The sequence below is a fragment of the Magnolia sinica genome, chromosome 13 (assembly GCF_029962835.1).
Source record: "Magnolia sinica isolate HGM2019 chromosome 13, MsV1, whole genome shotgun sequence".
NCBI lineage: Eukaryota > Viridiplantae > Streptophyta > Magnoliopsida > Magnoliales > Magnoliaceae > Magnolia > Magnolia sinica.
Window position 1 is genome coordinate 6,194,848 of NC_080585.1, and position 25,698 is coordinate 6,220,545.

A 25,698-nucleotide genomic window follows, 5' to 3' on the forward strand; every position below is an offset into this window, starting at 1 on the left:
AATACGCTTAGACCCAGAGTCCAGGCCTGACTTTGGCATCGGAGGGTCCCCTGCTTAAGCCAGGGTCTCCTTTGTCCTCTTTTTATGCAGGTACACGAAGGTCTAAGAGAGCGAACCAGATATTCGCATCAACAATAATAATGAATTGACATGCATGAGTAAAATATCTTACAAATAATAGAATAGTAGGCTATTTGTCCAAACATTAACTATGAGAGCCTCATCATTTGTCTACAGATGCGGCAAATGTCATGTGGTTCGAATCATCAATTCTCTATTTTCATTGTTTGACGTGGAGACATCTTACAACGTCACACGTGGCAAATATGTGAGATATTGGCCAGTCATGCGCTAGACTGGGTCTCAAAATTTAAGCAGTTCCACTTATTAAATGGGCCACACATGTGCACTGAATCTAGATCGTCGGTCGTTTTGTTCAACGGTCCATTTTTTTCGTGCAATCTGATTTTTACGTACGGATCCCACGTAATGAATGGCCCAGATCATGAAAGCATGTGCCGCTGCACTGATGAATAATACCATGCCTCAAATCCCTTCAAGCTCGCATGGCAGCTCCTGTAATTCCCACCAAAACCAATGGCAGTTGCCTATTCGCTCCGTAAATGTCTTTTGCCTTTTATCATTGGGCGGAAAAACGGAGGGAAAGAAATTCGTTTTGCCTGTGTCGCGACTAAGAATCTCCCGCATGTGTCGCCCCATTGGGGTACCTGATGAGATGGTCCATTGATTTGGACTGTCCATTTTATCCGTCATCACAGAACCTATCTTCAAATATCCACTTTCTATCGACGATCTTGACCCTTGATCTTTTATCTTAATTAGCGCCATTGAAAGTTTCATTTATCGTTTTAAATTCATCCGATGATAGTGATAGTAAAACCAGATATTTATAACATAGATATTATACTAAATAAACCATAATTTTAACGGATCTGATCACTAGATAATTTCATAGTGTGGGCCCAATGGTGCGACACACGCCGGCTAGTCCGAGTCACGACGTAGGCAAAACGAGCGCGAGAGGACAGAGAGACGAAGGTCTAAAAGGCAGATGAAACAGATAACAGAGAGAGAGAGAGAGAGAGAGAGAGAGAGAGCGCTTTTCGATCGTTGCTATATATAGAATTCTGGGAGAGGGGGAGAGATGTGGGACATCTGGTGCTTTCATTCCTAGCTTGTTCGGGATTTCCAGCCTCCTCGTTTCTCCCTCTCTCTTCAAGGAGACGATTCGAGGTAAGAAAATCCTCAAATCCGTCTCTCAATCTCTTCAATTTCCTTTGAAAATTGGCTCTATCAAATTCTGATTCTCTGTTTTCGCTGATCGTTTTCATGGAATTCTGATCGTATTAATCGAATTAGGGTTCTTCCATCAGGAGATTTAGTTTTTTCCGTTTTTTGGCCTTTGCATTTGTAGGCTGGTCCCGGGATTTGAAATCTACGGTTTGAAGCTGAAATTTCTTTCGGGTTTAGGGAATTGGGTTCGATCAAGGAGAAGAGGGAAGAAACGAGGGAGATCTTTCAATCGTTTATTGCGGTGAGGGAAAATGGGGGTGATGTCAAGGAAGGTCTTGCCCATGTGTGGGAGCATGTGCTTCTTTTGCCCTGCATTGCGAGCCAGGTCAAGGCAGCCAGTGAAGCGGTACAAGAAGATTCTTAGGGATATCTTCCCTCGATCGCAGGTGAGATCCTCTGTTTGTTCTTCTCTGGTTCATTTTGGTGTGTTTGGTTTCTGATTAGAATTTTTGTCTGGTGTTCCCAGTTTGAAATTGAGATTGTTGGCTGTGACTTTTGCATTAATAATTGTTAATGCCTCGTCGCTGATGAAATTTAGCAAAAGGGAGTCCAAATGTGGTTTGCCATTGCTGAGAACAGAAGTATATAACCAAGCATCTGCGTCCTATGTGAAATGTTATGATTTAGCTCGTTATGTGACAGAGCATATAAAACTTACAGAGCTAGTTTCTTGTGAAGAATTGCCATTGAAAGTGGGATCTCATAAAGACATTGGTTTCCTAGTTCCTATAGTCAAGCTTTCATTTGGTGAATAATTTGCTATTCTGATTGCAAGTAACGCCTTGACAACATGAATATTTTCTGTTTGTCCATTAATATGTCAACAAATTGTACATGTCATGAGAAATTTACCATCTCCGAAGGCACATGAATTGCAGCGGTGAGTGGGAATTCACTTTGTTAAATTTTCAGTAAAAGCATGCAGTGAAAACTATTTTAATCATTCAACCATGTTTTCATCGTCTATCTAAATGAATGACCTAATGTGCTGTTGCACATGATGATTAGAGCACGGTGATTGACGAAGGGGGAATCACCCCAAAGAGGCAAAAGGGTAGAAGGAAATGGTAACTTGCTTCAGGATATGCTGCATGGAGATTGGTGAGATTAGGAATATGTCACCTTGTCAAACCAAGCTCTAAGGGATTCATCAGCTTAGGTCAAACCTTAGTTGTAGGTTGTGCCCTTGGGTGAGGTAGCTTTTTGTTTTTAGTGGTGGATGGCCTTTTTATGCTTAGGTGTGAGTTGTTGAAGGTTGCAGAGATCTTGATGATTGGCTAGCTATCTCCCTTGCTATGGTAATTCAGTCTAAAAAAGGCTTAATTCTCCAAAAAAAAAAGAAGCATAAAAAAGAGGAAAACTTAACAAAGGCTCACCTGAAGCTACTCAGCACTAGAGGTTGCTTGCTCTTGAGCAGCCAGTGGCCTTTGACTTGGTACTACTTATCCAGCTATTGGTTGACCTTTAGCTAGTCAACAAATTATGTTTTGGCTACCTTCCTACAATTAACACTCTTGATATTCTAACAACGGATCTTTGCCACATATGCTGCATTCAAATCCACTGATGCTTATGCTTTTCGACTTAAGTTCAAACCCTCCAAATAATTGAATATTGATAGAAGCACATGGATGTGAGTTTCTCACTCATTCGTGCAATAGCATGAGGCTTGCAGCAATGGAAGTGTCATCAAGGCCACCCTATCACTGCAATGAGAAAATACCACAAGTGTAGTGTAAAGTTGCACTACGGCAACAAAGTGGGAAAGCATCAATTGCTACGTCTTACTCAGTTGATCCTTCCAAAGGATTGCTGCTGGAGAGGCCACCGTTGAATGTATATTGGGCCGATAGTTCTCATAATCTAATAAAATCTTCAAGAGTTCTCACATGCCAATGGAACTTATATTTCCTTTGATTGTCCAATATTGGACTTTCATACTTAGTCCATAACTAGTGATTATGTTTCTCGTGAGAAGTCTCCGGTTAACTTTTATGATCCATTTGGAGAGTGAAGCGTGTGTTGCAGTAGGGAAAGTCAAGAATTACTAGTCATTGGTTACTATCTTTAAAGGATGTTAGTTCCTTTGAACAGTCTTTGTGTATGTATTATGGTTGTTAGTCTGATGCAATTCAAGTGAGCCCCTCTGATCTAGAGGGCTGAGATTAAGAGGAAGGGCCAAAATGGGATCATCTCTATTTTGGTGGGATTTTTGGTTCTTTTAATTCCGATACCACTTGATGTAGGAGTGGGCATGCTGAATCCATAGCGCAGCCTCCCATTGTGAGGAATCCAAATTCAATGAGCTTCTCTAGCACGAACTGTCAGAAATCCTCCAAGATCTGGTGATATGCAAGTGTCCTAAGTGTCAATCAAACCCAATCTCAACAAGAGCAAGAGAAGGAGAATCTCCTCTCTCTATTGGGAACAGAATCAATTTTCGTTTCAAAATTCCAGAATTTTCTTACAATCTCTCAAACATAGCATTTATAGAACAACCATAACTAACTTTTAACTAATCTTGGTGATTAGTGCATAAATCACAACTAATCTCAACTTATCAAAACTAACCCTAACAACCTTATCACTTCCTCACCAAAAACTAACATTGAAAAGAAAATGACCAAAATGACCCCGTTAAAGCTTAAAATTACAAAGAACCTGAAATCCCGTTAAAATACTGTGAGGCCATTTCTCTCAATCTTGGCTTTGAGATAAGTGGGGCACACGTTGGATTGCAACATACTCCTTGCTGAAGAGAATGCACCTTTAAACTGTTGTTGTCATCTCCTTTCATAAAGTCACCATTGTATGGGATAAGACCTTTGATGCTGAATACATTTGTATGTTGGATTTGAGTTTTGAAATAAAGGTGATTGATGCAGGACATGAGTTAATGCTAGCATGCAAGGAGGAGATTATGAAAGAGTCCATAAAGTAATTTAATTAACAAAAGATGCTAATCCACCAAGTAATTAAGAGTAAACAATAGGAAATAAAATCTGATTTAACCTAAATCACTTACCCGCATATTAGGAAATCACATAAATCAATTAAAACTAGACCCGATGGAAGGATATAACTTCCAATTTAGCATAGGCATGTTCTACACTCAAGGGACATATTTTAGGCTTTATGATTAGGGTTAGGAAGGGAAAAATATGAAAATTGGAAAATTAGGATTCGTGGAAATTCGAGATTTTGGAATTAGGGTTTTTAGAAATTTAAAAAAGTAGGAATTTGGGAATCTATGGTTTAGGATAGGGTTATGAATGAGAATTCAAGGGGTTTTGATGGGGGAAGTAAGGGGAAATCAAATGATTGAGCAGTTGTCCATACGGTTAGCCTAGGGGTTCGCATGTGTGGGTCATTGGCTAGGGTTTTTGGGTCTTCAATGGTTGATTTCGGTCGGTGTTAAAGTTGGGTGAAGAAAAGTTGAAGAAAAAGATGATTTGGATAGTCTTGGATAGGACGAGAAGAAGAGAGATGAAGTTTTTTTTTTTTTTTGGTGGGAAAATACCTCTTTTGGGTAGAAAGGAAGAGAGAAGGAAGATGATAGATGGAAGACTCTCCCTTGAATGGGAATAGAATCACACCACACGCAAGCTCTAAATCACATGGAGTATTCTTCAAATCACATGAAGAAGAGAAAACATGAAGTTTTTTTTTTTTCAAAATAATGACATTATGGCTTCACACACCCATCTTTCTCTTTTATAGTTTTAAAAAAGGCATTTTACAAAAAGACGCTCTCAGATAAGATTCTCAACATAAAGACGTTTAATAAATTAAAAATTGTTCCTAATTCCCTAATCTCAACACAAATATAAGGTATACCAAAAATAATGAAGCATGTAAACAATCTAAACAACTAAACTATTTCGTGGCCCATGGGGGTCCATGATCAAGATGTCCGATGATGATGATCCAACGAGCCGATCATCGTGTCCACCAAATCCAATAGTCTGATGTGTCCATCAAGCTCCTATATGCAATCCACGTGCATCTTTCCAATGTAGGGTCTTTAAAAATGCATGAACATGCATGTGGGGTCTTCAACGTTGCTAGGAATGTGAATTGGGCCAAGTGGGCTTCTTGTAATGGCCGTCTAACCATAAGCAGTGTTCGAAGTATCGGTATCGCTACAAGTTTTGCTGGCCAGGGATACAGAAACAATATTGATATCGCCGATAATATCGTTGATAATTGGAAATGCAGGGAAACATGAGCAAAACGGTTGAATTTTCAATGAAACTTCAGGAGGTGTTAAAATGGACATATTTGCATATTTAGAAATAAAAAAATTGCAAAAAGAATGCATACATAATATCGAGTCCAACCATCCCATCCGACCTATTTAAAAGCATGTTTTGTTGTAAGAAATTAGTCCAACCGTCCCATCCAACTTATTTAACCATCCAACGTTCCATCCAAACATCCATCGATATTGCAAAATATCAACAACGCATGATATTTCACCATGAAATCATCAACAATTGGAAATGAAATGAAAGATTGTGGTCGCAATATCGCCCATGTTGCGATATCGATAATATCGAGATCTTATCAATGTTATTAATGACAAATTGAACACTACATACAATCATGTGCTCATGATAAAAATTGAAATAAAAATTTACTATTGAAATATCGTCGATACACTTATGATACAAGCATTACCTAGAATTTACATAGTCGAAAATATTGGCGATACATTGACGATATTGATGCATTGTCAATACATGCGACACCTAGAATTTACATAGTTGAAAATATTGGCGATTACAATAGCGATATTGATATGTTGGCAATACTTAGCGATACATTGCTAATACCTGGAATATTTGATACTACCAATGTTATCGGTATCGCTACCAGTGATAGTTGTATCTTTGGGTCTCTGTTGTTTCTGGGTGTCTAGACATATGGTGATGGGCCCCATAACAAAGGCCTCTGCCATTCTCCGGGATATAATACAACATTCTGCCATTGAATCTCCAAAAATCCGTCGCCCATTGGGTCATGAACGGTGAGGTATAGTTGCCACTCGATGACTGCCCCTCCTGGTTGAAAAGAACTTGCCCTTGAGTCTTGGTGGATGGGCAACTTCCAAATGCCTCTAGTGTTATTTAAGCTTCCAACATAATTAGCAATATCATAGTCAACACCAACCCTAGGGAGGCCATATGAAGATTCATCACCAATTACCTTTCGCACTTTTGTATGACATTGATGTTTTTGTGAACAACATCGAGTGGATTGAATATGTGGAGATGACATTCACCTTCCTCTTGTATAGGTTGGGGTGTCGTTTTAACACTCATCAGCATAAATGAATGTCTTACACTGTTATAACACATCGCATCCACATTCTCCCAGCTAATAGAAAATGAAAGAGGGCATATCTTAGTGGGGTTTACTAGCATACGTTAGCCTATGTCACAACTGGTCCACTCTCGATGGTAACCCATCCTTCCTTCATGGGGCCTTGTGGTTGAATCTTACTTGTTGTGGACAAGTGTGCTACGATTACAACTTGAACGTGACCCTTGTCAAAGCATAGGGTTCCCATAGATAAAGGCTCGCGACCAAATCATTTGCAAGGACTATAGCTTCATCGTCTTTAGTTTCTCCTTTGGCATGTCCATCGTCATGCTCTTATTCCTTGTTGAAGATGCCCATCAAAATGGGAAGCTTTTCTAGCTTGGATTGCTCTGGCAATAGAAGGCTCTTGTGACACACCAAAATCTCATAGTTGTTACCATAAACTACCTCATCTTCTACATCATCGTCATAACAATAATAAATTGGATCTCCGAGGACTCTTCGCGACTTGATCAACTCTGCATCAAAGATCGGGTCTCGTATGATGTTTTAAGACTTGATCAAATTCGCTTCATCATAACAATCATACACTGGTTCTAAATTTTGACAATCAAGATCTCCAAATTTAGCTCCACTCACCATCACTTGCTTCCTTTTATCTTGATTTATAGGTTTCTTGTGACAAGCAATGTTCATATGCCCCTACTCAGACCACACTAGAAGCACTTGAGAGAGCAAATTTTGTTGTCGCCTCGTGGTGCTAGAGTTGCTTGCATATCACCTTGTCAACGCCAATCGATCTCGAATATTCTCGAATCATACATGTGTCACCTTCATCAAAAATCGAACCATCCGGGCTACCTTGAGCAACCCTAGAACCCGCTCAACCAAGTTGAGGTTCCACCATAGAGGCTTGGTGAAATGCTTTGATGACCAACCATTAGGGTTGCACATAGTTGAAACAAAAGAAGACATCTATGATAAAATGGTGCATCTTTAGCCACATGGCGATCTTGGGCTGCCCTTGCTCTTTCGCATAGGGTGGATTTGTTTCCACGACGTCAATGCTTGGCCCTTGAATTGGGTTGTCAATAACTTCAGAAGATGTTTTCTCTGGAATTTTCATAGGATTCTATATTGTTCTATCGTATCAAGCCATTCTTCAAAGTCTCCGACATCGATTGTGTTTGAATTTTGGGATGTCATGTCATCCTCTTTGATCTTGATTCCAACCATGCTTTTGTTCTTAAAGCGTGGTGTTAATTACTTTAGTTGTCGTCATCGAGAATCAGAGATTCAATCCGTTGTCTATTGCCTCAGGTTCGGGTCTTCCCTGGCCCGGAACCCAGGAAATCGAAGAACGTATAACCGATAGGTTGGTGAGGAGGGGGTGTGTTGGGAGAGGTTCTTGACAGATTATTGGTTGGAAATTGATTGAATTGGGTTGTAGGGGTTTTGTCGCGGTTGTTGTTATAAGTGTCTCGAATCTTGATATGGTTATTTATTTATTTATTTTGTTAGCTTGTTTGTACACCCACCTTGATATGGTTATGATTAGGTAGAGAATGGCCAAAATAAGGTTGAAATGGATGATGATACCTTGGACCGAGCAAGATATCATTTCAAAGTTTAACAGATTCTTTCGACAAGCAAGACACAAATCCAACAAATTTTCGACACTCGTGGACAAATTTGCATTAGCAATCGATCAAAAACCCGAAGAAAGAATTGGGATCTGATACCACTTGATGCAGGAGGGGTTCTTTAATTTGAATAATAGTTCTTTGTTATAGTTCTACCAAACTTTATGCTGACTTCCACACCAAATCTTCCATATTAGCTAACTTTTGGAACCTATTGTGCCAACACCCACATTACTACAAGTAGATGATAAGAAAAATGCACATTATGATACCCTTGTACCAATGCAAACATTAGCCTTGGCACTTTGGAAGAAGCGGAATGCAAACAAGAATTGGTAGTTGGTTTTTGTCTTGATGTTTCTTATTTAGTTGGAAGATTGGGACTTATGATATGTAAAGCTGCTTTATGTAGAAGGTGTCTATCAGCTGATTTGGTAGGCTGGTCTTCAACTCTAGGTCATGTACAATGTTTATGGAGCTGCATGAGGAATGAATGGATTATTTTGTTGAGTAAACACGATCAAGTGGTGGTCATGATGCAATTTTTTGTGCTCTGAAATTTTTGCTCCTTATTGGTCTTTTTCTGGTTATGTGACTTGTCTCATATTTTGGCAGGATGAAGAACCAAATGATCGTAAGATTGGAAAACTATGTGAATATGCTTCAAGAAATCCTATGCGCGTCCCAAAGGTATCTCTATCTTGTTCTTCTTTCAGTTAAACTATGTGAGTGATCATTTGTTTTGGTTGAGTTTACAAGCCGGTTGAGAGATAATTTTAATTGTGCTTTTGAGTTTTTTTTTAAAAGGTTATTTTGAGTCCTAGTCATGCCCCATTCAAGAACATGCTGTGTTTTTTTTTTTTTCTAATGAATACAATTCCATAACACACATGGTGCATCACTTTTGCTGGGAGAAGCATTTCATGTTAGCAAAAATGCATGTAATTTCACATGATATTAGGGAGTGTTTCAAGAGCATGAATCCAAAATGTGGATATGGAAAACCCCTAGAAATCCGACAATACTGAAAATAGTGGAATTGTTCAAAGGTCAATGGTGAACATACATTATTTTGTCTTGCATGGTTGGTTTCCCTGGGATGTTGAGTGGTCAATGGTCAATGGTGAGAGGCATCTCTCATAATCGTGGAAATGCTCGTGGATTAGCTTTTGAGGAAGAAAATAAATTAACTTATTTTCTGTGGATAAGTGTAAATGTGTAATGGTATCGGTCAATTTTCGTGTTCAAGCTCATAACTCATTGGTGAACAAGGCATGTTTCAACATTGAGGTCTTGGGTAATTTGCATATAAAAAGAAAAGACAATCAATATCCAATAGCTACTTTTTTCAATACAAACAACGAAAAACACCAAACCCATGGAAAGCAATTTTGTTTCCAACCATTTCTAGCATCCCAAACAGCCCCTTAGGATACATGCTTGCATAAGATGATACGAGAGGTTAATGGTCTCTTCCTTTTCTGCTAGCTATTTACTATATGAAGGAACTCATTATGTGCCTGTATTTATTAGTAAGTGTCCCGCTTTCTTGCAAGTTCCTGCTGTTTTGAGTGCAAAAACTGAGATATGCTTCTTTTTCATTCTAAAGAATTTTCTTGTCAATAATTTTGTAGGATGATGGAAACTACCTTATGATGCAAGATGAGAGATCAATTTACACATTAATTTAAGCAATCAACTTGTAAAATCAAACATATCCACATAGTAGATTTGGAAATTCAGATTTATAACACGAAGGTCCTAGGTTATTACGTACGTGGTGCACGAAAATATAAAATAATTCAAGAGTGGCCCACTTGGAAGTAGGGACTTCCAATCTAGCGTGGGTAGTGCAACAACCATGTGGATACACAATGATGCATGCAAAATTCTGGTTTGGGGAAAGATTCACAAAAAAATTCAGATTTTCATTGGGGTTTTGTATTAATGGTTGGAGATTTAGGAATGGGGTTTTTTAGGGATTCAAAGGATCTAGGGTTTAGGGAGTTTTAAAGGGAAATCAAAGAGGGCAAACCCCAAACGGGGGCCTACACATGGCTGCCCATACGGATGCACGTGCGAGTCCACTCATGGCTAGGTAAAGGGGAAGAAAGAGAGGGAGGATCAAGGTGTTCTGTATCCATTACGATACGCTCGTAAAGGCCGATATGTATGGGTAATGGCCATGACCATTACGCGATACGAGAGTAAAATGGGGCAGTTGGTTTTTTGGGATCGTATAGGTCGTTATGGTGGCCATAAAGGCTATTACGGGGCAAACGAGCATTACCCTCTCAATGGTCGAAAAATGGGCAGTTTTTTTTTTTTTTTTTTTTCATTTTACAATAGATTTCGACCACTCTTACTATAGTTTTTAATATTAACATCGTAAATTGAAGTGATTTAATTGAATAGAAGCTCTAATGGCCTTTTTTTTTCCTCAAAAAATTGAAAAAGTATTATTTATGCCTTTTTTCTTATTTCTAGTTTTAATGATTGATTGTGATGTGTAAACATTAGATACATACAACCATGTTCGTAAATTCACTAGACAGCCTGATACAACACTCTCACCAAAGAGTGGACCATTACACTACCATAAACATGTTCAAAAAAAATAAATTGAATACATATTTGGAATATTTACATTATTCTTGATTTTCTAAATATTTTTTCAGAAATTTTCAGGCAAAAGAAAATTTTCAACCATTATGGTGGTTGTAACAATCATTACACCCCCGTGTCGGCCGTTACAGCCGGTACCCATATTGGTAATGGTGGTGACTGTTACGGCCATCGTTACCGATACTGAATACCTTGGGGTGGATCGAGTAGGGTTTTGATGGGTTTAGAAGGTTGTAATGGAAGGGAAAAGAGAAAGAGAAGAGAAGAAGATGAATATCTTTTGAAGAAGAGAAAGATGACGGATGTATCTTGGAGAATCCACCACCAAACAAGTTTTTACTGTTCCACAATTCAATTGGAAGGAAGGGCTTCTCACAAACCTTAATACACAAGGAGGAAAATTCCTTCACACAAGAGAGCTTCTCTCATTTTTCTTCTTCTCAATAACTTCACTAGAGTTGGACGTCCACCCTCCTATGCTTTTATAATTAAAAATTTGATAATTACAACTATGCCACTCACTTAAGTGAAATGGCCTATCATCCAAAATAAGACAACTAAAACACTTATTATCAATCTCATCCGTCAAATAAATCTTAAAAATAACAAAAAACATAAATGAAGAAGACCAGAGTCCAAAGGGCCCAGATCTGGTGGCCCGATGGCCTGATCGACAAGATCCAATGGTCGGATCAACACAAAATAAAAATTCTTTGGCTAAAATGGTCTCCTAAGTAACTCACATGCATCATCCCAAAGTGGGTCTTCCCGATGCACGTCCAATACATGTTGGGCCTTCAAAATGGCCCGTTGTGCCCCATCCGGAACTCGTCTCCCATCCACAAAGAAAGTTGCATTGATGTGGGTGGTCGTCTCTGTGTCTTGTACACCTGAGTAAGTCCTCTAATGTCCCATCAAATTTGGTTTTGTATGTTGATTGCAAAGGTTATTGTGCACCAAAATGAAAGGAAATTTGTAATCACCTCGTTCAAGCTATTGTTGTGTAAAACATTTGACATTGCATTTTTAGTTTGTATCTTCTCTGTGGACATGCATACATTCATACATACATACATACATAGGTTTTGCTAATGTCCCCACACCTTTTAAGTATCACACTCACACGGGATACATACACGCTTAAACTTTTTAAGTGGCACACGGGGTGACCTATCATCAATCTGAACCATTCATTTATTTATTCATACGACTAGGAGCAAGCTATGGTGCAAGAATCACACTCATCGGATGATCCTAACCCTTTGAATAGGGCCAATTTGTTACAACTATTTGTTGTTTATGATCTATAAATCACATGCTTAGAATCATCAAATCAAAGTATTACTTTAGAATCATAAGAAATACAAAATGAGATCTATCTGGTAGATGTTTTGAGATGATGATTGGACCTATTTTGTTTCTCTGGTCAATCTTGACTGTCCATTTTTCATGCCATTGATTGGAAGCTTAGGATCCCTGATTAACATGATTTTGCATCATGGCTTGCTTCTAGTTGTATGAATGAATGAACTGTTTGGATTGACAATAGGTCACCCTGTGTGCCATTTAAAAGGTTTGGGGACGTTGCTAACGTCCCCATGAAGGTGGGGACATTAGCAGTGCACACACACACACACACACACATCTATGTCTCTATATGGATTAATTATGCACTTGGATTAAACTTTGAAAGACCTATGTCACAGGGCTTATGTTCTTGCAGGAAGAGCTCTTTATATTTGGAGCATGGGCTTAGGTTTAGTCATTCAAGACCTATGCCACATTTTTTTCTTTGAACAACCAACTGAAGACTGTTGTGCCGTGTCTATCTACACGTTGTATCTTTATGAGAGTTTTGTAGAGAATATCAATTATTCATTTTATGCAATGAGGTCTATCCAATGAGTTTTTTTAATTTTGATTTTGATTTTTTATGAATGGCAAAATTTTATTGAAGGTAAAAAAACAAAACAAAATTTAGTGAAGCCAACATGGCAACAAAAAATTGATACTTAGATCCTTGAACACCTATCCTCAACCACAATTAGATTTGTATTAAAAAACACCTTTATTCACAAGTCTATTGGCCCGGTCATTTGCTTTTCTTGATGTGTCTGGATGACATTGAGCCAGCTAAGCATATATCCAATCGTCTCATCCAACAAGCTCACACACTTCCAACTCCCATGACTATATACTTGAAGATAACCAACCACAGGCTACTCTTGAATCTCCTTCCACAACAAGGGGGCAATCTGAATGAGCTGTAGGTGTTCCATATTTGTTACGATATGCCCGTAAAGGCCAATACGTATAGGTAACAGCCATGACTGTTACGTGATACGGGGTAGTTGGCTTTTTGGGACCGTATCGGCCGTTACGGGGCATAGCAACCGTTACCCCCTTTTTTCCTTATTTAAATCCATTTTTCTTCTCCTTTTTTTTTTCCTCACTTTTCTCATTCCAAAAACTCTCCTAGATCATTTTATAACAGATTTCGACCACTCTTACTATAATTTTTAAGATTAAAACCATAGATTGAAGAGATTTGAGAGAAAGAAGCTCCAATGGCCTTCTTTTTAAAAGATGGAAAAAGTAGTATTTATACCTCTTTTTTTTTTTTCCTAGTTCTAATGCTTAATTGTGATGTATAAACATTAGATACATATTAATCATATTCACAAATTCAATAGATAGCCTGATACAACACTGTCACCAAAGAGTGGACCGTTACACTACCATAAACATGTTCAAAACAAAAATTGAATATATATTTGAAATATTTACATTATTCTAGATTTTCTAGATATTTTTTTTTCAGGATTTTTTGAGCAAAAGAAAATTTTCAATCATATTGTCTATCACAACCGATACCCGTATTGGTAATGGTGGTGACTGTTACGGCCATCGTTACTGATATGGAATACCTTGCAGCAAGTTTAAGACCACAAGAGAACACTGCAACTTCTGCATAATTAACGTGTGAAATCCTACAGGACAGGACTGGAAAAAAGACAGCAGCGAATCGCCCCTGTTGTTCTTGATCACAACCCTAATTCTAGCTGGTCCAGGATTGCCAAGGAATAACCTTCAAAGTTGAGACATTCTCCAGTCGAGGATTCCAAACAACAACAACCCATCCCAACATCTCAACTCCTTGCTGATTGTGACCTGAATAGCGCCTTGTTATTACTGCTCCATTCATATGCACTAGCTAGCATTGCAGTGTAAAGGGAATAAAGGATTTAGGCTTACCTTTGAAAATACACGCATGATGTTCCAACAGCCACTTGCTCCATATGACTGATTTTGCCATCAACTTCCACAAAGTCCTTGCCTACCCCGATGCTGATATACTCCAACTAGACAGCAGCTTCTCGATTGAGCTCGGTTGCACGCACATCACCCCGAATTTCTTTAGAACCACGATCCAAACTCTTCTTGCCACTGGGCAGTGAATGGAAAATCTCATTCATTTTCTCATTTGTTTCTTAATTTTATTGAATCGCGGATCCCCACTCTATCATTATGGAGTTGGTGTGCACCATTACATGAAGCAGCACACTTGTGTGATGTATAGGAGCATTTGAAGCACCTGCCGGATGAAGTTAACTTTTTTGAAGCATATAGGTAATTTGGATTCTTAATGCGAGGGCATAAATCTATCTCATTATTGTTCAGCATGCTAAAAATGCATGTTGAGCTCCATAGGTTTGAGTTTCGTAGTGGGTTTTTCCCGATCAAATCCATGGAATTCTCAGCATCTTCAATCATGGCTTCACTATAAAAAAGGAGGCTCGAGAAGAATCAGCAAAGCTGGCATTGAACAGCCAACAATGTTGGTACTTTGCTAGTGGACTTTTTTGCCAATATACCATTGAATCTCTCTTTCAGTCCCTTTCTGCTTCTATATATTGATTAGAGCTGTCTTGTTTTGTCAAATGGTAGTTTGTACTCATGGTCAATAAATTGTATTCTTTGAGCTTATCCAGAAATTCACAGACAAGCACTTATGTTGAGTTTTCTTCAGACTGTTTCATTCCATCCTATCTAACGGAAGTTCCTGTCCTGATTAATAGATTACAAACTATCTCGAGCAAAGATGTTACAAAGAGTTGAGAATCGAGCGCTTCGGTTCTGCAAAAGTGGTCATGTGTATTTATAGGAAATTATTGATTTCGTGTAAGGAGCAAATGTAAGTTCTTTCTTCCTGAGGATGTCATTTGTGCCTTTCATTTTGATTTGTTTTCAAGATAGTTTGGAGTTCTGTGCATCTGAGTTCTCTAGTGGCTGAAGGGCATGAGTTAACATTATTGTCTGTTACATTTGCACAATTCTTGAATTTGTTACAGGCCACTATTTGCAAGTAGCTTACTGAGCATCATTTACACTCTGCTGGATCAAACACGGCATGACGAAATCCGCATTATTGGTTGCCAGACTCTTTTTGTCTTTGTAAATAGTCAGGTAGGCACTGTGTCTTATTCTTTGGGGCTTCATGTTTCTTACTCTGGAAGTCAGATCTAATCTCGAAAAATTAGGCACTGGGATCACTTGTGTGTGGTCTGATTGGTCATAGATCGTACACGCATGCTAGTAACTTTCTCTGAGAGAGTTTAGATTCATGTCATTTTTCTTATTGTAACAGATGGATGGTACTTACATGTTCAACTTAGAAGGCTTGATTCCCAAGCTCTGTCAGCTAGCCCAAGAAATGGGAGAGGATGAAAGGGCATGCCAACTGCGTTCAGCAGGGCTACAGGCCCTTTCATCAATGGTATCTTCTCTCTCATGGCCATCTGATTGTATATTCAATATCATTTCCATAGAATGTGTCTTATACTAGCTATATATTTTGTAAAAAATCATTTATTTCTTGTAAATAGATTCTATTCCTTTCCTGAACTAAGTTAGAAAATGTTCTCTTGATGGTTATGGGAAAGAAGTTTGGCAGTGTATGATGCTCTCTTATCGTTCATGTCACCTGAGATAATGAAATTCCTATAAAATGCAATTTCCTTTTAGCCTTTCATTTCACTATTCATTAAATTGCATTCAGGAGTTCACACCACCCAAATGAGAGCACTGAGGTTACTTTAATGTGATTTAGAGGGCCCAAGGGTCATCTTTTCTTTCTTTTTCCTTCTTCCCACATGAACACCAAGCTAGAAAGAGCCCAAAAAGTTCAGTAGAAAAATTCACTTGCAGTCCACAACATATTCCACAACATATTCCACAACATATCTAACTGAGATGGGTTAATTCTTGTGCCAGAACTTTCATTGGTCCTATTCGGAATGTGCTTCAACAATTATTTTTAAAGCTTTTCCTAGTGTATCCCATTATTGTCTTCAATAAAAAGTTATTATTTCAGTTGGGTTATTTTGTTGTTTCTTGGTTTTACAATTTTCATTCTCTATAGTCAGACATTTCTCTAAGCTAAAAATATCTTCATTATCGTTGTCGTCATTGTCATCATCATCATCATATCATTGTCCCTACTATTTGGGTTAGGCTCTTCGAATCTTTTACTCTGGTGGATATGTTGACTTGTAATATATTATCATTGCCGTCATCATCATCATCTTAGCCTTTCTATGAACACATTGGGGTTGGCTTTTAAATGGTAGATTGGCAGAAGTTTTAGGATCGGTTGCCACGTGGCATGAACCTTCCTATTTTACTCGGGTACAAGTATCACACGCACAAACACAATTACAAGTTTAGAACAATATTAAAGTCATGTGTTTCTTACTTTCACACAAAATACATATGATTCATGCATTGACTGATTTACAAACTACCAAGTACCTTGAAACTCTTGAAAAGAAAGTAATATGGTCAATGAATAAATCAAAACTTCACATTAAAGATTGAAAATACTAGCTGTGACAGGCCATGCCACAGTCTAGATCCTTATATGCTTAAAAACACGATGTAATCATGAAATGAGTGTTAAATAAGTATTGTCTAATTTACTTATCTCATATTTTCAGTTTATTTTATTTTATTTTTATTTTTATAACTTGAAAAGGTTCACACGTATTCAGCTGATACAGTCATTGGTACCACCAATATGCACTGATACATATTGTTCTTTGGCTGACTGATATGGCTACAGAGTACAGATACCTATATCTTGAACCTTGTCATTAAGTGAACAAGCCTTCTCATCCTTTTTCTAGGTCCTTTCGACGGTCATCAAAGCTGTCCTCATACTCGGCCTGTCTCCAGTTTTTTAGCACATGACTGAACCATCTCAATATGCTTCCATCATTTATCTCCCATTGGGGCTACTCTTAGTTAGTTAGATTACTTAGGAGGACCTCTTTCTTGATTCTATCCTTCCTAGTCTTCCCACACATCCATGGCAACATCCTTGTGTCTACAGCACTCTCACTCATTTCATGTTGCCTCCCAATTGCACAGCACTTATCCTCGTATGGTATTGTCAGTTGAATAATGGCCTACCTTTAGTTTCATTGGCATGCGGCGATCACACAACAATGTAGAGGCACATCTCCACTTCATCCACCATCTCTAGTTATATTGGAAACATCATTATAAATTTCTGAAAGTTCAAATGCTTACTGATGAATATTCCAACAAATTCATTTCATCGATGAATCCTGAATGCTTTTTATGGTGCTAGTGCCCTGATGATGTAGCACCACTTACATAGGTTTGATGACGTAACACCACTTACATTAGGGCTTTCCTGATATATGTTGCCCTCCCCCCCCCCCCCCCAATGCTTACATTATTACAAAAACCAAAGCTCATTAACTTTATTTAACGCATCACCTTTAAGGACGAGAGAAAATAATAATATGAAAAAATAGAAACCATAATCTCCATTGGAAGTGGGCCACACATGAGATCATTACCGTCCATCATGGTCCTCCAACAAAAGCCAACCCTTAGTTGGTAGGAGAAAGGATAAGATGGTGTTGGTGGTCATTTTGGCTTAAGTTCAGTTTCTCTCTTTTCCATGAAACATGCTGGTCATTTTGGCTTAAGTTCTGCTTCACATGGTTTTGTTTGAGTTAATCTTGAATTTGATTATTTTTGTCTCTTATTCCCTTTTCTGGCTTGGAGATTACGATGCCACTCATCCACTCCATTGATATTGTTTATGCTTCATTTCATGCAGGTCTGGTTCATGGGTGAATACTCCCATGTCTCGACAGAATTTGATAGTGTAAGCCAATTCCTTGATGTTTTGATAACTATTACAAAATGCAATGCAAGAGAACTTAATTTTTCATGTGTTCCCATTTATTTTTAAGATCCCAATGTATTTTCAACTGTTATTGCTCAAACACGCCCCCAAGTCTTCAAGCCTATTTAGAGGGGGGGAGGGAGAGGTTGATTTTTCTTAGGACTGTACTCAACAATTTGTTTCTAGTGATGGTACTGTCAGCTTCTTTCTTAGATATGTCATGCCCCCCTTTTGTCGTATAATCGTTCTCAGAGTTTCACATCTAGCCTTCTTCTCAACCTTTTTTGTTTTTGATAATTGAATCTTTTAGTGAAGACATTAGACATTTAGCCTTCTTCATTGTAATTGCTCAATGTACACCATATGATCTGGAGAAACAAACCCTACAACACTATATTGACTCTGGAAGCTTTACTTTGGGATCTGTTATCTCCTTTTGTTATGGGATTTCTCAAATCAGAAATCCATTCATATTCCTCCTCCAAGATAGTTTTGCTCTATTAAACTGCACTTCATTTTATTACTCCGTAGAGATTTCATGTTCTGTTCGTGACAGATTGTCTCAGTGGTCTTGGAAAATTATGGGAGTCCTCAAAAAAATTCAGAGAATCCTGACCAGGAAGGCCCCCAAAACCATTGGGTACAAGAAGTGCTTAAAGTTGAAGGCCAAATCTCTCTTTCTCCTGGTGTCATCTCCAGGGTTCCTTCTTGGAAGAGCATTGTGAATGACAGAGGCGAAGTAAACCTGACAGCGTAAGACTGCATGCTCTGAGATTCTGTAAATGGGATTTAAATTTTAATTTCCTTTCCTTTTCTTGCAGTCAATCATGCCTTCTCTCAAAATTCTGTTATGTTTCAACAGGGAAGATGCCCAGAGTCCCTACTTTTGGTCTAGGGTTTGTGTGCATAACATGGCTAAGCTAGCCAAGGAGGCTACGACTGTACGACGTGTCTTGGAATCTGTGTTCCGCTACTTCGATAATGAAAATCTCTGGTCGCCTCAACATGGGCTTGCCCTTGCTGTCTTGTTGGATATGCAGATGTTAATGGAAAAAACTGGTAGAACTTTTCTCTACTTTTAGATTATTTTTCTCTTTTCATATTTTATTACAACTCCTTGGCAACGAAAAGATCTCTCAGGAGTGATTGACGCTAACATGATTCTGGCTTTTTATACATTTTATTGATTCTTATTACCATGCAGGTCAAAATACACACTTGTTGCTCTCTATGTTAGTAAAGCATCTTGAGCACAAGAATGTCATTAAACGACCCGACATGCAGCTTGACATTGTTCAAGTTACCACCTCCCTTGCTCAGCAGTCAAAGATTCAGACTTCTGTAGCAATAATTGGTGCAATATTTGAACTAATAAAGCATTTGCGAAAATGCATACATTGCTCACTCGATGATGGGAACCTGGGGGATGACATAATAAAATGGAATGCAAAGTATCAAGCAGCAGTAGATGAGTGCGTTGTGCAGTTATCAAATAAGGTGGCATGGCATTTTCTCTCTAAAATTCTTTGTAGTAAATAATAATTAAGATGACACTTCTCTTTCTAGCAAGGTTTCCAAAGCAGATATCGTTGCTCTTAGAAACCATGTTAGAAACTGATGGTATTAAATATGCTTTCATCGTTGCTATTAGAAAGCATGTTGGAAACTGATTCTGGTATTAAATATGTTTTCGGTTCTTAGTAATAGGTTGTTTCAAGTTACAGAAATAACTACTTTCTGTTTAAACCAGGATCTACAAAGATTTGCTTGGCACATTTTGTCTTTGGACAATGAGTACGGGACTAAGAAAATGCTGGTGTCTTGGTAAACAGGTTGGGGATGCTGGGCCGATTCTTGACATTATGGCTGTTGTGTTGGAGAATATCTCAACCTCTACCATTGTGGCAAAAACAACAATTTCTGCTGTTTATCGTACTGCACAAATAATAGCAGCAATCCCAAATTTATCATATCATAACAAGGCAAGTTGATAGGGTATATATTTTGCTATTTAGTATTTATTCAAACTGTCAATTGGTTTTTGGTTCTATTTTGCCATGGTTGTATCTAATAACTATTTTGACTCACAGGCATTACCTGAAGCATTGTTTCATCAATTACTCCTTGCGATGGCCTACCCAGACCATGAAGCACGGGTGGGGGCACACCGCATCTTTTCTGTTGTTCTTGTGCCATCTTCTGTTTGTCCTCGTCCTTGCCCAGCTAATCCAGACTCATCCAAGGCATATGAGCTTCAGAGGACACTGTCAAGAACTGTATCTGTCTTCTCATCTTCAGCTGCTCTTTTTGCAAAGCTAAGAAGGGGAAAAAGTTCCTTACGACAGAATGTTACTCAAGAAAGTATGGAAAAACTTGTTCTCACTGATGGACCACAAACTGGCAACAGTGATATGAAGCTTCATAAATTGCAGTCATCAACCAGTCGGCTTTATAGCGTGAAAGCTTCTATTTTACCATCAACCACAGATGAGCAATCCACAAGCAATTCAACTAAGGAACTGGTATGTATTAATGAGCTCTTCTTCACCCAAGTGTCAACTTTGTCTTGTTTTAGATCCTAAATTTGGCTTTGGCTTGACTCTTCTCCCATGCACTAAACTTCAGGACCCAATTTCCATTAGGTTGAGCAGTCGTCAGGTTACACTTCTGCTTTCATCCCTATGGGCTCAGGCAATCTCCCCTGAAAATACTCCAGAAAACTATGAAGCGATTGCCCACACCTACAGTCTGGTTTTGTTGTTTTCTCGAGCAAAGGTAAGACACTATTTATTTTGAATATATATGATGAATCATGGATGTGGGTTTTTTTTTTTTTTTGAATAATAACGATGATTGTGATTTTTCCCCCTTCAGCGATTAAGTTTGTTATATGGATTGATGCTATATGACAACTTTTCTTTTACCTGACTATATAGCAAGTTTTGAGCACAACATATTGTTTTTTTCCCCTTAATAATCATCATGTTGAATTCTTTTACAGTTACTCTCAAGATTTTAACTTGCTCATTTTGATTCTTTTGAGCTTCTTTTGCAAAGTGTTAAGGACTATAGCAATTAATTTTATTTTATTTTTGAAGCGATAATCAATTTTATTAAGAAAGGCCGAAGCCAAAGTGATGGGGACATCATGCACACACGCACGCCTCCCACCCTACACACGTACTCGAGGAGGAGGAAGGCCCCACTACCGATCTGGATCGACGGAAACATCTTATGGAGGACCTCTTAACTAGGAGGCTATGCTATGGATCATTGGAGTGGACCCGATCATCATGTGGATCCCACCATTGGATCTCATGATCGGGGCCCACTACCCTAGATGATCTAGGATTTTGAGTTTTGGTTATTATTGCTATTTGAAACATCATGATCGGTTTTGATTGTGTTGATTAGTTGTTATTTTTGTTACTTCGTCTTTTAGTCTTAATGTGCGCACATGGCGTGGCTTTTGGGGTTTAGGGTTTTCTTATAAATAGGCAACCCCATGTAGGTTTTTTTTTAAAATTGAAGTTTATGAATAAAATTCCGTGTTTTCTCTTCTTCTCTATCCCTCTGAGTTCAAGAAGCTAATTGGGTGCGAAACCCTCCCTTTCTCGAAGGGCTAACTTCCGTGGTGCGAAGCCACAACCATCCCAAATCGTCCCACCTCCTACTCTCCACTTCCATCATCTTCCACAGCCCTCCCATCTTCAGATTTACCTTTGTTTTGTGCCCAAGTTCTCTTCCATAGCAGATTTTCAGATTCTGGCCCATTAAAGAGGCTGAAACTTCGGCGGAGCACCACGCACACACCGGGCAGCGGATTGACACGAAAATTGGTGTGAGAGTGGGCCTCACTTGGCCGACCAAACCCTAGGAGTCGTTTTCCGATTCTGTGGGCCCCACACACGTGCAGACAGGGACTCACGCACGTGTGCTTGGGCCAAGTTGCTGTCCACACGCGTGGACCGTCTCGGGTTCTGGATTTCTTCTCTTTTTCTCCTCTCTCGCCTTAAATCCCCAAACCCTAACTCTAGATAATCCCAAATTCCAAGTATTTCCAACTTTTGCAAATCGTAGATTTTCCTCCAAATTGAAACATGGTGAATCTCTTGAATTGGGGAACAATCCTTTGTAAGATTGGATGAGTTTTACACTCCTTTGGGTATTGTTTGGTTTATAATTTTATTTGATCCAGCCCTAACTTGTGTAGGCTTGGACCTCCGTAGATTCCTCTTGTTGAATGTTTGATCGTATGTGGGACGAGGATTTTTTGTGATTGTTTAGAAATCGGTATGATCTAAAGCTTGAAATCTTGCATATCATATTTAATTTCATGTCCTGCATCACAAAGAATACAAAGAAAGGAAAAAAAAAAACTAAAAACCCATTACAACTCTAACCAACTATCCGGAAATTGATAAAAAAGTAAAATATTTGTTGCTTGTGCCAATTCCTTTTCACTTGTTTCAAAACTTTTGAGAGTCAGCCCCTTCAATTTTTGAAACACCTATCGTTTCTTTCCAACCAAATGCACCATAACCCTGTTTTTTTAATTATTATTTTTATTTATTTTTAATAAGATAAGCGGCTTTGTTAAAGGGCAGAAAACCTACCGAAAGGAGCAAAAACCCTACAGAGATTAAAAAAAGAGGGAACACGAGAAAAAAGAAGCAAAACAAACAAACAAACAAACAAACAAAGGTTGCATCCCTGGCCCACCTCAGAAAGGCACCCAACTCACGACACCCAATCCTTGAACAGAACGAGATCCTTAGAAAAGATAGTTGTGGAGGAGAGGCTCCGATTGCTAAAAACATGATTCTTTCTCTCCGCCTAGACTACCCAAAGCACTGCTAACAAGATACATAGCCATTTTCTCTTGCCTAACATTCCATCAGGCTCCACATGCCAAGAGCAGAATAACTTATCGAGGGAGGAAAAATTGGTCCAGGTCACACTCACAAGGCAGAGAACACTCCACCACATGTCAACAATAAAATTGCAATGGACAAAGAGATGATCAACTATTTCTTCCTCGTTTAGGCATAAGAGACAGACATTGGTTAACACCACACCTCTCCTTATGAGATTGTCAACAATAAGGATCCTATTCCTTCTAGCTAGCTAGCCAAAAGCGACCACTTTGGGAGGGGTACCATAGGACGAAATCGCTCCCGTGTGGTAGCTAGAAGTGGAAATACTCGGAGAGGACATGTGATTGTAGAACAACTTGACAGAGAGGGTTCTCGAACTGGATAGCTTCCAAGACATTGAATCTTGAGCCGCAAGATTAGGACTGATACCTTGCAAGAGAGAAAACTATGAAGTAAATTCAAGAATCTCCTCATCATTGAAATTTCTCCTGAAAGGAGGAATCCAAACTCCCCCTTGACCATTATGATAAAAGCAATCCTTAACATCAATATTCTGGTTAGGGCATAAAACAAACAAGGAGGGAAACACATTAACAAGCATAGTGTGGCCACACCATTGGTCCAGCCAAAATCTGATTCTATTGCCATCTCCAAGTGAGAAACAAACATTCAAACGAATGCATGGGGTCAATCTGTCTATATTTTTCCAAAGAGAGGATGATCTGTACATAGACAAATCCTTAGTCCACCACCCTAGGGGTGAGGTCCCATACTTAGCTGCTATGATTTGTCTCCAAAGGCTATTAGATTCAACCTTGAATCTCCAGATCCATTTAGCAAGGAGGGACCTGTTGACAATCTCAAGGTTTTTAATGTTCGCTCCCCCTTCGCAATTGGGAGTACACACTTCCACTTGAGCAAAGGAAACTTGAAGGAGTCGCTACTTGCCAGAGAAATTTCCTGCGGATGCTGTCAATTTTTGAAATAACAGATTTGGGGCAGTGAAACAATGACAAGAAATAAATGGGCATGCTCGAAAGAGAGGCCTTAATCAAGTTGATTCTCCCCCCAAGGGACAAAACATTAAGCATGCAGGAGGAGAGCTTTCTCTCCATCCTTTCCACAATTTTATCCCATAGGAAGAGAGGGGGTTTACCTATACACAAAGGCAAACCGAGATAAAGTGTAGGGAGCTTTCCTTCCTTATAACCAAAAGAGTTAGCACCACTTGAAACCAGCAGATTGTCATACTTAGGAAGGTTATCATCACCTCATTTGCATCACAAAATAGGAGTGTATCATCAACAAATTGCAGATGATTAATACAAATAGGAAAATTCCTAATCGAGAACCTCATATATAATCCCATAGCCTGTCCCCTAGAAAACATTCCACTAAGGGCTTCTGTCACCAAAACAAACATAAAAGGGGGAGAGGGGGTCCCTTGGTGAAGACCTCTAGAAGATTTGAAGTATACATAGGGGAATCCATTAATTATGATCGAGATTTAGGAGAAGAGACAGATTCTCATCTAGGATCTCCGTGTAAAACCAAACCCCAATCTCTACAACATATAATACAAGAAAGACCAATCTACATGATTGCAGGCCTTCTGGAGATCAAACTTGCATAAGATACCTGATTTCTTGTCCCTAGCACATGAATCAATGCATTCATTAGCTATAAGAACCGAATCAAGAATTTGCCTACCCTCTACAAATGCAAATTGGAAAGGGGAGACAACACTGATATCACCTATCTCAAACGTTGAGCCAAAATTTTGGAAAGGATCTTGTAGGGGCTTCTTAAGAGGCTAACCGGGCGGAAGTCTATGATTATTTAGGCACCTTTCATCTTGGAGATCAAGGTCAAGAAAGTACTTCCAAGCTCTTTAGAAAGTCTGTTGCGCTCAAACAACTCTTGGACAAAAGCAAACAGATCTTTCATAATCGTATCCCAGAAGGCTTTAAAGAACACTATAGGGAATCCATCAGGGTGCAGGGCCTTATCACTCCCAAGATCCTAAATTGCTGCTTTCATTTCTTCGAACTTCGTTGGTTTTTCGAGCTGCATTGCTTCATCTTCCGATATGCTTTTTAATTCTAGATTATTGATCCTTTGCCGGTTCACATCCTCTACAACTAAGAATTGAGAGCAAAAGTCAACAATTGAATCACAAATATCAGATTTATCTGTTACCAACCAACCATCAATCTGAAGGGAGACAATAGAGTTAATTCAGGATCGACCAGAAGCATAATTGTGGAAGAATTTTGTATTGCTGTCTCCCTCCTTTAGCCCTAGCGCCTGGGATCGCTGCCTCCATTTAATCTCATATTCCTTGAGTCTTGCACAATAGTCGTGGAGAGCTTGAACCTAAGAGCGTGTTCTTCTTTAGATAGGAGCTCAATCCCTTCCTTCACGTCCAAGTGTTGAATAGCTGAGAGTAGAGAGGGAATTTCTGCTTCTCTGGCCCCAAAGATCTCCTTATGCTAGGACTTGAGCTTCGCTTTCAACATTTGAAGCTTCTTAAAAAGAATAAAGCCTGGGCAACCTTAAGGAGGAAAGAACACCACCATTTGTGAACCATATCCTCGAAACCTTCGACTTCAAGCCACGCTAGTTTGAACCTGAAAGGTTTCGGTCCCCAATTCAATTCACCATTTTCCAGTAGAATAGGACAGTGGTCTGA

General features: G+C 38.9%; 1 protein-coding gene across 2 annotated transcripts in view; it reads left to right on the forward strand.

The window, feature by feature from the left end:
• The first annotated feature begins 1,098 nt into the window (after positions 1-1,098).
• Positions 1,099-25,698, forward strand: part of LOC131222572 (protein SEMI-ROLLED LEAF 2-like) — a 37,636-nt gene continuing 13,036 nt past the window's right edge. For both annotated transcript variants that reach the window (XR_009160111.1, XM_058217702.1), the window contains exons 1-13: positions 1,099-1,254; positions 1,436-1,700; positions 8,898-8,972; positions 14,987-15,102; positions 15,260-15,374; positions 15,556-15,684; positions 18,061-18,108; positions 18,686-18,882; positions 18,992-19,188; positions 19,334-19,626; positions 19,962-20,111; positions 20,220-20,651; positions 20,755-20,904. Coding sequence is in view for 1 of the 2 variants with exons in the window: in XM_058217702.1 (XP_058073685.1) it covers positions 1,566-1,700; positions 8,898-8,972; positions 14,987-15,102; positions 15,260-15,374; positions 15,556-15,684; positions 18,061-18,108; positions 18,686-18,882; positions 18,992-19,188; positions 19,334-19,626; positions 19,962-20,111; positions 20,220-20,651; positions 20,755-20,904 (2,037 nt within the window). In the remaining variant the exon portion in view is untranslated. The remainder of the gene's footprint in view (positions 1,255-1,435; positions 1,701-8,897; positions 8,973-14,986; positions 15,103-15,259; positions 15,375-15,555; positions 15,685-18,060; positions 18,109-18,685; positions 18,883-18,991; positions 19,189-19,333; positions 19,627-19,961; positions 20,112-20,219; positions 20,652-20,754; positions 20,905-25,698) is intronic.